Here is a 13,685-nt window from a genome sequence, read left to right on the forward strand (position 1 = left end):
TGGTGGTACTAGTGTGAGTGCTACCGGATGTGCTACTCACCAATGCTCCTACCGACTAAAAATTGAACCTGTATAGTTTCCCAGAACAGACTCCAATCACTTTGCCCGAAGTGATTGGAAGCTCCGCTGGGATGCATCAATACCTGCCCTCCTGAGAAAGTGACATCAAACCCCTTCTCCTCCATAGCAGACACTAAAATCAAGTTCTTCATCCTCGGAACATACAAAACATCCATGACCTACAAAGGAGGCAAAGACTCCATCTCAAAGGTCACATTCCCCACACCAACAACTCTCACAGTGCGATCATCTCCTAGTACAATCTCAATATCAAGTTCCCTCTCTGCAAGCTCTGAAAAGAACTCCCTTGCACCTGTCATATGGCGGGAAGCCCCGTTGTCTATGTACCACACATCAAATGATGTACTCCTACTAGATGTATAAGTCACAAATGCAAAGTCCTTGTCAAACTGTGAAGCAAATTGCTCCACCTCTGCTGAAGCTACAGTACCCTTCTTCCCCTTGTTCTTCCTCTCAAGACACGTAGCAGCAAAGTGTCCCATCTTCTGACATGCCCAACATTTGACTTTGGACATATTCATATCTTTCTTCTTCTTCTTCTCCTTTCCCTTAGCCCCATCTGATGAGGCCTCTTTCTTGGCCTTCCCTTTGTTCTTCCCCCTAGCTGTCAAGGCTACATCCTCCTCATCTGCTATCTTCACCCCACCATTGCCAGTCTTTCGTATTTCATGCTGCACACAATCATCCCAAAATCTATCCCAATTGGGAAGATTCTCCCTAGAGGTAACAGCATCTCCAAAGACCTCCCAAGACTTAGGAACTCTCGCTACAGCTATCCTGACTAACTTTGTGGGCGCAACCGCCTCACCAATAGTGTTAAAATTGGCAACTAGGGCCAAACTCCACATGGGTCATCTTATTTATGATAGTTGATATTTTTCTTGGATTCCTCTCTCCAAGAGGTGTAGAATTGATCTAAAGATCATCCGATTCTGATATGTACAAATGAAGATATGAATTTATTTATATTATGGACAAATTGTTAAGGTCGGCCAGCAGGCAAAACATGCATTCAAACCCCCAAACTCATCCTCAACGTTGCATATAAAAGGAGGTCTCAAGTCATTTTCATCATCTCATCTCACATCTCTCTCTCCTCTTGTGATTGGATACGCATATCTGGGCAACTTTCTCTCACACATGTGAAGGAAGAAGGACGAATTTATGTTTGACTGCATTGACCAACGTTGACTGAGTTCCGAGGAGGTTGTTTGACTGTGTTGACCTCAAGCGTTGACATGTTTTTACTTCAGTTTGGGTGAGGTATCTCCTTCCTTCCAGGCCGCAAATCTGGGCACTAAAATCAAGGCAATCTGACCTCTCCTTTGACCAGCGTTGACTGTTCTAGGGCTAGCCGCAGGTCTGACTTTCGTTTACCAGTTTTGACTAGACTTTTTCATACTGTTTTGGGCTTATTAGACTTGCTGTTGGAGGCCAAAGTTGACTGGGTTTGACCAAGTTGAATAGAGGAAGAATTATGCCCTGTTTGATCGGCATTGACTTTTCTGGTTAGGGCCTTTTGTTGTTGCCATAAATTATCAGATTTGTAAATTGTACTATCTCTCTACTAAACTATTGAAGAATTTAAGAAGAATTGATCAAGGGTTTCCCCACATTGGGGTTTGTCCCTGGCTTGTGCCATATCTTGTGTCCTCGTCTTGGCTTGTCTTCTACTGTTTATGTTTATGTTTTATCTGCATTTTACTATCATGTTGATGTGATTGCTAATCTGAACATTGATACTAGGCTAATAAAGAAATTCAAGTAAAATTGCTCTAAAGCATAAAACATACCATTGAAATTAACATGCCCAACAATTGACTTTGGACATATATGTATCTTTCTTCTTCTTCTTCTCCTTTCCCTTAGCCCCATCTGATGAGGCCCCTTTCTTGGCCTTCCCTTTGTTCTTCCCCCTGGTTGTCAAGGCTACATCCTCCTCATTTGTTATCTTCACCCCACCACTGCTAGACTTATGTATCTCATGTTGCACACAATCATCCCTGAATTTGTCCCAGTTTGGAAGATTCTCCCTAGAGGTAACAGCGTCTCCAAAGACCTCCCAAGACTTAGGAAGTCCCGCTACAGCAATGCTGACTAACTTTGTGGGTGCAACTACCTCACCAATAGCAGTCAAATCATCACGTACCTGTTTGACCCTGCCAAGATAATGAACTACACTTTCAGCCTTTGTCATCCTAATGTTCTTCAATTGTTCTTTAAGTACCATCTTCCTGTTCTCATTGGTACTCTAATAAAGAGTAGATAGAGCTATCCACATCTGATGCGCATATGTGTTTCCTCTCACCATGAGTTAATTATGAGTGAATCTTCAGTTTATTGGTTGATCAGTGCTAATTAAACCACATGATCCTTCAGACTGTCCATCAAAATCATTTTTGCCTTTGCATTATTTTTTGTGAATTCAGCAAGTTTGTCTGCAGCAGTAGGAGGTACAACCACTTGCCACACTATGTCCCAAACTGTTGCCTCCTCAAACACTGTCTGAATTTTGTCGTTCCAAATGGCATAGTTGGATATCTCATCCAGTATGTCCTCTATCCTTAAGAACATGGCCATGACTGCTGTCCAAAATTTACAGAACCAAGAAAATGGAAAAATGAACTTTCCAGCACACCTTGTTGTCCCAAAAGTTCAGTGTGTGAAATTTCACCTTGTTGTCCCAAAATATAGTTTGTTGTCCAAACTGAGTTTGTTGTCCAAAAATTCAGTTTGTTGTCCAAAGTTCCAAACCATTGTTTGTTGTCCCAAACTACTGTCCGATGTTCAAACCGCAATTTTCAGCCTGTAGCTCTGATACCATGTTGAAATTTGATGACTAAAAAGTTTCCTGCAATCCCAACCTGGTTTTAATTTCACCTTATCATTCTCATTCAGTTAAATGCTCTTTCCCATAAACATACATTCAACATATAGAATTCTAGAAATGAAATTTTCCAATTAAAACACATGGCATTGTCAACACATGCTGAAAATAAATATGGACATAAACAGACCAACAACACACATAAAAATAGACAAATTTTTGGTCAACTTCGACCGAGGCAAAACCCCTTCAATCTTCTCTGGGGAAAAACTATTAGAGAGCTCTTCAAATTTATTTATCTTTCAAGTTCAGGAAAAATACATTTGCAGACAAAACAAAAATGCAAAATACAACTTATCTCTTCAGCCCAGACTCCTTGAAAAGCATGCCCACTTTGCCTCGATTTCCATGCCCACTTGATGCTGAAAATATGTACTGTATGGATACGAGCTGTACTGTGCGGACTTCGTACGACTGTACAGATTTATGTACCGTTGTACAGACCATACAGATTTTTCAAAAAAACTTCTCTCAAACGGCGTGCAACTCACAACATTAAATTTTGTTTGTATTGTACCTTTTGTTGTCTTCTATGCCTTGATTTTCTTGCCCAGTTTTGCCCATAAATCACTCCTTCAACTTGTTGCAACAAATTTCTCCTTCAAAACTTTTCTCTAGCTCTCAGCCTCCTTTCTCTAATCTGCTCATGAAGAATGAATGCAGTCTCTCTTTTCTTTTCCCCCTTTTGTTTCCCTAAATGACTTTTGGGCAACCCTAAGATCTAATGGCTCAAACTCATTTAGATCAAGGGATCAGAATAAATGTGCATTTAATTCTCACTTTCTATTTTTTAACTCATCCATTAAATAAAGTACCCACATTGTACTTTATGTCTAAAGTCACTTTTCACTTTATAATTTAACATTGACTTTACCACTTATAAAGTCACTTTCACTTTATAAAGTCACACTAAGGAAAAGAATTATTTTGGACACTTTTCCCTAGGTAAAGACTAACCCATGGGAAACCATTTGTCCAAGGTACATTAAAAATAAACAATGTCATTTAGCAAACCATAGCTTCAGAGACAATTGTTCATATACTTAGCCAAAAATAAGAAGCCTCCACGTCCAGTCAGCTACAAGAAGCACGTTGGACACACACTTTGATAGGCACACGTAGAGAACAGAGTTTTTGTATATGTCTCGCCCATGTTTAAGAGGGGAACTCTTCCCTACAAATGAATCTTACAATTTGATGCACATTTTCATTAACCGCACTCTGCCTCCAAACCACCAATCAATGCATGCACAAGAGACTACACCCTCCCTCGACTTCTCAAGCCCACTTACTTTGTCTTAAGACAATAATTGGGCTTGTTATTTATTCGATGCACCTGTAACAATGTGTCCTCTTTGCTAGTCTTGCTATGACAACCCAATGCTCTGCATACACGTCTACCCCTGAGAAATTTCTACGTGCATCAGCCACTCGCACCTGCTCTCGATCCTAACTTAGCCATTCAACCCACAATCACGTGTAACATTGTCAACGACAACGCTTTTCGACTGAGACGTGTTTGAGGTCGTGCATTGATTGGGTATAACCTCTTATTTTCTTTGTCGATGTTAGCATCTCCATGAAGACCACAACCTTACCATAAATTGATATCTTCACTAACTTGACAAACGACTCGACCCTAGGGAGTTCGATGGGTACGGCCAAATTTCTATGAAACTTGGTCGCAGCAAGTTGTTGAATTTTGGCTAAGCGGTGGATGTCCACATCAAACAAAGTAGTGACCCAATTTAGGGGGACCATTAAATTCCACAGAGATGGAATTCAATGATAGTAGAAATGGATAACTTTAGTGCCCATAATATCCCACCGTCTTCAAACTACAATCTGGTGCTCAGCCCAATCACAATCTTCACTTTTGAAATAGCAGCTCAGCTCCTATAAACAAATCAAAATCTTTAATCTAATTTGACCGTAGTGATTGTCTTGACTTTGGTTTTTCATTAGCGCCAAATGACCGAGTCGACGTAGCAGTTCACAGCTTCTTTCTACCTCGACCCACGACTCAATGATTAACTATGGCATGAATTTTCTCATGCCTGATAGGAAACGTGTATTCAAAGAACAACCACCCCACGTTCATGGTTGCACGAATAATTTGGCTTCTTGTTGATTGTGTTTAGGCACACAACGCAACCTTGAATTAGAGAACGATATGTTCAATCACCCAGCGAAAACCACGAACCAGCTAATGCAACGGGTCTCGGGCCTTTTCAGAAGATCAATGCAATTGTGGATTCAAGGTGAATCGATCGATTCCCAAAGTGATAGTATATTTCGACCTTCCGCGATTTTGTCCTTGTTTGAGCCCTTTAGAGAATTACTTTGAATGCCCTCGGTCAAAGAAATTCGACCACCCTTTTTTTAAATTAGATTTGATCCCTTTCTTAAAAAAATGTGTCCTTTTCTTCAGCTCCTAATTTCTTGTAGGAAATTTGTCAAACACTTAATAGGAAACTTTGTCGAGTCCCTTTTAATAACTTCTCATTTTGCTGTAGAAACTGGGTCTTCAGCTTCTTCGACAAAATACGTATTTTTGCAATAAAGTTATGGCTTCGACAAATAGACAAAATAGCCCTCCAATAGTAATAGTTGCAATTGAAACCCTTGGACTTGGATTTTGGCTCAAATTTGATCTACAAATTAAACCCTCAGGCTCGCAAGAAAACTAGCTTTGATACCACTGTAATATCCCAAACGGAAAATTATGGGTATCTTCACAACAAATTCCTCATAAATTTAACAAAAAATTGCCATGTAAAATTTAGCAACATAAAACTGCAAATAACAATATAATGAGTAGAAATAATCGCAACTTTATTTATAATATTAAATTGGCCTCGAGAATCTGCTCCAATGATGTTGGCCCTCCAAAACTGAACTGAAATGCCACTGCTAAGCTCTTCTCTAAATTCTGGATAAATTCACCAAGGGGAGATGGGTACTCGCCCAATCTCTCTAAATCACCCGATGGTTTCCGTCCTGGGGCTACAATTGAAGTAGAAAATTGGGTTCTCAAACCTCTCATACAAGAAGAAAATCAAATCCAAGATGTCCTCCAATGGCCTCCTCCTCCTCTTTTATAAATCTGATGGACCCCTCTAGAACCTCCTATTTTATTATTATTTTAATCATTGAGCACATTTCTCTCATTTTATTTCAATTAAAATATTCTTTTTAATGTGGGAAAACGGTAAATTGGCAACCCTACCTCCTCAGGTCATTGGAAATCATTTCTAACCATCCCATCCTGTAGATATCCTCGTTCTAGTTCCAACGAGCTATTACACTAAGGTGTTTCATCAAGTATTCCTCTCGAAATGCCACCTTAAGCATAATTAATTGAGTTAGGCCCAATAATAACCCTGTTTCTCGAAAGTTGTCGGAATGCAATGGAACGAAAGGCAAGTTGTGCAGATGATGGAATATGCCAAGCGAATGCCATCGGATCCCATAGAAACTCCTCAAAACCCCATGAAACATCTCTAAAAGCCCCTGGGCCCGCTGATGAAGTAAACCTACCCCTGTGACCCGTCCGCTTCCAACCCTAAAAGTCCATCCATAAGCAAGACCAAAAAAAGGAACATCACATAATCAAAACAATAAATATGAATACAAAAATCTAAAAGGTACTTATCTTTAACAAGAGGTGATCATCTCCCTCTTGAACCAACCTTGCCTTCAATATTTCCATCAACTTCATCAACAACCAGTTATAATTGAGACTAGCCCAACTAGGGTTACACTAAATTTGTCACAAGTGCTAGAACAACTTCTCATTGATCATGCTAGGGTTTCAAGATTACAAAATTCAAACCTTTATCATATTTAGGGTTTCTTCCAAACCCTAACCTTATGATATCCATCAAACCCTAATAACCAGATTGCCTAGGGTTTCCTTCAAACCCTAGCATTCTTTTAGGTCTCCTCCATCTCTTGCTTCCATCAATGGTGTCTTCACAGGGGTGATCTTCAATGACTTTTCTTTAGCCTAGCTCTGATACCATGTTAATTTTTCTTAGGGCTATATTGTTCTTTGCTTTAGATAATTGCATTTCATCATTTACATATTGAATTCACCCCACAACATTATAACATCATTACATCATATGCAATTATGTAGAAAGAACAATATCATCAACAATGCAGCAGAACATAAAGGAACAATAGAAGAAAAGCATTCACACATAGAGACACCAAGATTGGTCGAAGACCAGGGCAAAACCCCACAAGGGGGGAAACCCTTTCAAATTCTTCTTCTTATTAGATTGTCATAAAATGTTCAACAAAGAGAGAGTACAATATTCTAGTTCTTCAATCACAAAACTATCCAGCAAAACCAACCAAACAATATCCAAAAATATGAGCCCAACAACAATACTGATCAGAGATAAATTTCCTAGTCTACGGTCATCTGCGGTCAACTGTCACCTGAATCTGCGGCCACCTATCAGAAGAAACCCTAAGTCCCAGTTGCATGCAGCAAACGATCATGTGTACGACTGAAGCGTTCTGGCCACAAACATAAGCTTGCATGCAAGCGGCTACAGCCGAAATTTCTCTGCAGCATCCCTACAGTTGCAAACCAAAACCCTAATCCGCACGTGCGAGCTTCGGACCCTGCAATCTCAGGCCTGTACGAACCAATCTTCGTAAACCAACTTCATATTTGTGCGAGCCAAACCAAAGAAGAGAGAAGAAGAGAATTCTTGATGATGATCTCCAAATGAGGGTCACTCAACTTGTATTTATAGCCATCCAAGGACGTCTAGTTTCCTTTTAGGGTCGACCTGTCCTTTTGTGCACATGTGGGTTTCCATAATAAAATTATATTTTTCCTCAACCAAATTAAATTCTTCCAAGGGCTAGGAAGGGTCTTTCTCAATGAGGAAGATTGTCTAAAGGAGGGAATTTGTCCCTAAGCTGCCAAAAATTAACATTCAAAACAAGCATGAATCGTCCTTCAAATTCTTCATCGGATGGTTTCCTTATTCACACTTGTGAACAGATAGATGGTCATCCAAACTAGAGCAATCACAATCAGAGTTTGGACTAGGGCTTCCTCTAGGGATGATCTTTGAATTTTTGGTAACAAGTTGGTTTCTTCAAGGCTGCCCTTCACCATAGCTGTGAAACCATGTTGATTTTTCAAGATTTCCTAGATCGATAATTCCTTCCAATGATTTCTTCATTATTTATCTTATGTCACTCCATCATTAAGCAAATATACATAGAAAATATTCAACAGTAAAGACGATAATGACAGTAGAATCAATGAAGAGATAGCCAAACACAAGAGACACAAAATTTATCTTGGGAAAACCCTAACTAGGGAAAACCCAACAACCTTTTCTTAGAGAAATCGTCCAATTCAACAAGAGATACAATCTGAATTTGCCAGTGAAATAAAGTCAAGCTGACTAGAAACCAAACACAAGTCAAACCTAGTCAAACTGAGAAATTTTGGCCCACTGAAATTTTGACCTCCTACAATTTTGACTTCCTGAAATTTCGACCTTCTGCACTTTCCTCAGAAACTTCAATCTACTGCCCAACAAAATTGCCCAGAAAGACTTCAACCTCTTGCCACACATGCGAAGTCAAACAGAGATAAAATTGCTTGGTCAAATGTTGGACTAATCTGGTCAACTTCGACCTACTTTTTCTCTCTCTTCTTCGCATAAATGAACAAAAGAATATGTCTTGTGTGTGATCCAAATTGTGTTCTTTAAAGAGGAAGTTGAGTGCCTTTACATAGTGAACTAATGACCCTGAATAGGTGTGTCCTTTAGGGTTGGCCGAATTGTATTTTTTTAGAAGAAAATTCAAAATTTAAATTTCTATCTTTTGGGTCGACTTGAATATTGACCGAAGCTACAATAAAATCAACATTTTCTCCCAAGTTTGGGTTTCACAATGAAAATCTGTTGTCTCTATTGTGCATGGCTGTCTCTTTATGATATTATTGTTTTCCACCGTTACTGTTGAGATTTCCAGTGTATAATTCCTCAATGATATCAGTGACAAAGATAAATTGTTAAACATCATTAGGTAGTAATTATCATATCAAAAGACTGGTTTCTATTGTGCTTATTGCAGAAAATTCAATACCCACCACACCTTAGCGTTGAATCGCGCTCAAAGCGAAAGTGTGCTCCAAACCTTTTGGGCACATTCAACGTCAATTTGGGAGCATGATGCTTCCCAAAGCCAAGGAGCAAGGCACTCCTTAATGGTAATGTTTAAGAATTTCCTTTATCTCTCTTTTTCATCCTTTTACTTAAATTTTTAACAATACCATTAATTGTTTAAAATGTTTGAGAGTGGTCCCAACCTCATCAGACTTTATACAAAATAAGTAAAATTTCATATCCCATTCAAAATTTAGCAAACTTAACAGTTTTTAAGATTTTAGGATCGATGGGATTGCAACATTTTCATTGGATTCTATCACATATGAAGGTATGTGATTAGCATTTCAACAAGAGCACCAAACCCTATATGTAACCAGACGTTGGTGGTGTTGATTATTGAACCCCTTTACCATGGCATAGCAAAAATGTACCCTTTACTCAAACCAGACAAATTGATCAAGCATGTTAAAGCTTTGTCTACCATATTTTAAGGCTTGGATAGGTAGTTTCATCAAAATTGGGTGTTGTCAATTGATCTCCCTAGAGGATTGAGGTAGAGGCAAAGGTTAAATAATACGCAAAGAATGAAGGATGATATTAATGATGAGGTTCCCGACATTAGCGATGGCGGAACACTGCTTGTCAAGGAGAGGTGGAACATGCATGGCGGTGCTACACAACAACTACAATATTTGGCAACATGGGTGCTTTCACAATTAGTGAACATTTCTTCTATGGAAAGGTGCTTAGCAACTAGCTCAATTATTGTTTAGGGTGACTAGACCTTTCAATCTTCATACTTTAATGTGCAAATGGACTATTGTATAAACATAACTATTTGATCATGTTATTGTTGATAGTTGCTAGATAACCTATTTCATTCCATAAGTTAATGGTCTACTTTATTGTATGTGGCTTGAAATTTTGTATATTTGTTTGTGGTTGCTAGAATCTAACTTCTAAATGGTTGATGCTAAAATGATTAATCATTAATATGGATGCCCTTTCTACATTCATTGATGTACAAATATGCATGTTTGTATATATGTTGTAACTAATTTGGTATTCTGCATGTTTTTTTAATATGAAATATAACACACACATATATAAGCAAATGCTCCGCTTTCAAGGCTTTTTGGAAAAATGATGCTCCCACTCAACTCCGTGCTTTGGCAACCTTGGTGTGAGATTGGCATTTAATCAAGAGCACCAAGACCTCTATGTACCTTGATGTTGGTGGCATTGATTATTGAATGTCTCTGTCATGGCCTTAGCAAAAATGTACCCTTTGCTCAAGCCAAAATCATTGATTAGACATGTTAAGCTTTTTCTACCACATTTTGCAGCTTGAATTAGGAAGTTCCATCAAAACTGGATAGTGTAGACTAATGTCCTTGGAGTATCAAGGTAGAGGCAAAGGCTAGACAAGCGGCCAAATGGTTATACTAATAATGACAATCACAAAATAAAAATGCTGAAACATTGCTTGTCATTTTTGTTTGTCATTTATATGTTTTTGCTCATTTATTCATAATGTTTTCTTTCCAAGTTCCAATATAATGTGCTATTTATAAAATAATGCACACATGCACATGCATGCAAATATAGATATAGATATAGATAATCGCATTTCCCCATTTCTAAATCTTTGAGGGTCATATTTGCAGTGCATTTCCATTTCAAAAAACCGTGCCCGTGTTCTATCTTGCAGCTGAGCATTCTGTACTATGGTCCTCCCCACTTGCATGGCATTATAGTTTGAGAGCAATGAAATTCCATACAAGTCCAAGGTGAATTTGGTGGAAGAGATAGAATTCCATTCAAGCTATGATCTGCACTGCGTGTAGAACATGTGTTTTAAAGGGATGAGGCTAAGTGCAAGTCCAAGGTGATTTTTGCACAGGCAACCACATTATGTAGCCAGTGTGATGTAGATGTGTAATGTGGGTAATGTTACTGTCATCATAGTTGGGCCCATATCACATTGACCCATATTATATTGAAAGAAAATCAATCACATTATTAAAGCAACATATGAGGCCAACCAAATAAAATGAAACGATAATATTGAACAGTAACACTATCGATTAAAATAAACACTCAATATATTTGCTCGTCTTCCACTCTGCTATGGATGAATTAACATCAACATGATCTTTTTCCTTGAAATAAAGAAAATGACCCCAGCATAGATCCATATTAATCCTAAAACTATTGAGTGCTGAGAGGGATCAAGGCCTTTGAGGTGCAAACCTTGCTTCAAATTTTTGAGACTCAAAGGAATTGATCCCTCTCAGCGCTCAATAAAAAATGGACCTAGACGGGTGGTGCCAGCACTCATAAGGTTCCATTACCAACGTGGTTCGCTCAGTCTGTATAACATAAGTTTCAAATGAAAAAGGTTGGGTGAAAGCCTTTAAGATTTTGGAGACCAGATAAGGTGGGGTCCATGCTGGCTGTTGTATGCTGCATCCATATGGCTTGAATTTCAGAGGGATGATGCCAGGCGTGTCTAGGGAAATTAAAGCAGAAAAGATACCCAGGATGTCCTTTGGGGAGTGTCTTGGAGCACTTTCAAAATACAAATAAACTCACTTTCGAAAAAAAAAATTAAGAATTCGAGAGGGAGGGTAAAAAACGGACCTGGCATTGCAAGCGAGTCTTGACGACATCAAGGGGCGTGGTGACAGCGCTGGCCAGAGCCCCTGCCGCCCCGCCCGCGGTAACATGGACGAACAGATGCTCCTCACTGGCCTTCTCGGGGGAGTACATCCCCGACAGTATCTTTTTGGCGGCCTCATAGGTGGAAAAGTAAACAGCGGTGAATGGCGCATTCATGACTATAGTGGTCCTGTAAGATGCATAAAAGGCACCCAGCCCCTCCTCCCTTGCGATTCTCTTCATGCAATCCGCCACCCCCACGTAAGGGCTGCTCCTTAGCTGCAACCGTTGCTTGACGACATCCATTGGCGTGAGCACCGCATCGCTAGCCACGGTCGCCGCCACACCGGCAGCAGCGTGTGCGAGGGGGCGGTGGCCCGCGGCGTTGCCCCCGAGCTTCTCCTTACATACCTCGTAGACGGAGAAGTAGACGGCATGGGCGGGTCCAGCCCCGAGACCCATGGCAGCGATGCCCTTGTAAAATCCCAGCGGGCCCTCGCTCTTCATCATGGAGATGAAAGTCCTGCCCACGGCTGCGTGGAGGGAGCCCCCAGTGGACGCCGCCACCTGCATACGAGTCTTCAAGGTGTCCAAGGGGAACATGGCCATGTGCTCCGCCATTCCAGCTACGGAACCCGCCACCATGAATTGCCAGAAGCTTGGCCCCTCGAGTGATCGCCGAGGGGATTCGATCGACGGCGGCGACCCCTCGTAATAGGCCGCTGTTGAAGAAACCGGCCGTTGAAAGCCGCCTTCTGCCATGGTAATGGTAATGAAAGGTTTAGGGTTTCACAAGATTTCAGCTTTGCAGAGGGGTTTCAGAAGCCATTCGTGGCTGTAATCATCGAGAATGCGGTTTGGTGTCAGTTGACGGGGATTTGCACCGGGAGAAATAGCGGTCATGTTAACGTGAGATTTAATTTGAATGAGGGAATCTCATTCTTCGACGGAATAGAGTCTCCATGCAACACTTCTATTCATTCGTTTTAATTTGAATTTTTATATTTTTAGATGGATGCAAAGTTAGGAATTGAAGTTATTATTATTCATGAATTGTGTTGTAGAATTTTAAATTGCTAAAATTGTATTAATATTTTATAATCTTTAATAATTAAAAATATTTATGATGATTATTAATAATTAAATATAGTTTATTATACACTAAAAAAATATTTTTCAAAATTTTATTTATATATGTGAATGGTATAAGAAAAGCATTCTAAAAAGTAGTATAATTTTTTTAAATTAAAAAAGGTTAGGTTGGACAGTTTAAAAAAAAATTATTAGCATTATAAGATGGCAAACTATTTATTTGTATAGTTTTTTGGAAATTGATTAATGTTTATTTTAAATTTATTTTTATTTTAATATATTTTTAGTAATCAAAATATAAAGATATTTTTTTTTTGGAGATTTGAATTAATTTTTTTAAATATTTTCATTTTCATTTTTTTTCTAATTTTTTATTATTATGTTTTTTTTGAATTTTAATATAATATAGTTTTTGTATTCATGTTTTTGTGATCCATAATGAATTAGGCAAAGTCTTTTGGTAGAAATTACATAAGAGAATTTTTTGGCCAAAGCCTTTAGAAGAACAAGTGTAGTTCATCATAAAGACCAGATGAAGAATAATATTAAACAGCGATATTAAACAGCTAGTTTTGAAAAATAATATTTAAATTAATTTATTAAAACCAAATATTACTAGTTTTTGTAAACAATGAGGGAAGTCAAAAATTATAAGGAGTCAAGACCCTAATTGAGACAAGATCATTTAATAAATAAAATAATTAATGGAAATAAAATAAACTAAATTAAAAATAAATAATGGAAAAATAAATAAAATAAAACAAAAAATATATGTGTCAAAAGAAACGTATATATATATAAATTATATATAT

At 38.6% G+C, this 13,685-nt stretch overlaps 1 protein-coding gene across 1 annotated transcript in view; it reads right to left on the bottom strand.

Annotated features, from left to right (window-relative positions):
* LOC149158893 (uncharacterized) overlaps positions 1 to 12,674 on the bottom strand; it is a 57,185-nt gene extending 44,511 nt beyond the window's left edge. Inside the window, exon 1 of the mRNA XM_089436341.1 lies at positions 11,764 to 12,674. Within this exon, the coding sequence (XP_089292467.1) occupies positions 11,764 to 12,543 (780 nt within the window). The 5' untranslated portion in view covers positions 12,544 to 12,674. The remainder of the gene's footprint in view (positions 1 to 11,763) is intronic.
* Between the last annotated feature and the right edge of the window lie 1,011 nt (positions 12,675 to 13,685).

This window comes from Pinus tabuliformis, chromosome 5_2 (assembly GCF_031772625.1).
Source record: "Pinus tabuliformis cultivar Carrire ecotype Pingquan chromosome 5_2, CPIR1, whole genome shotgun sequence".
In the NCBI taxonomy this organism is placed as follows: Eukaryota; Viridiplantae; Streptophyta; class Pinopsida; order Pinales; family Pinaceae; genus Pinus; species Pinus tabuliformis.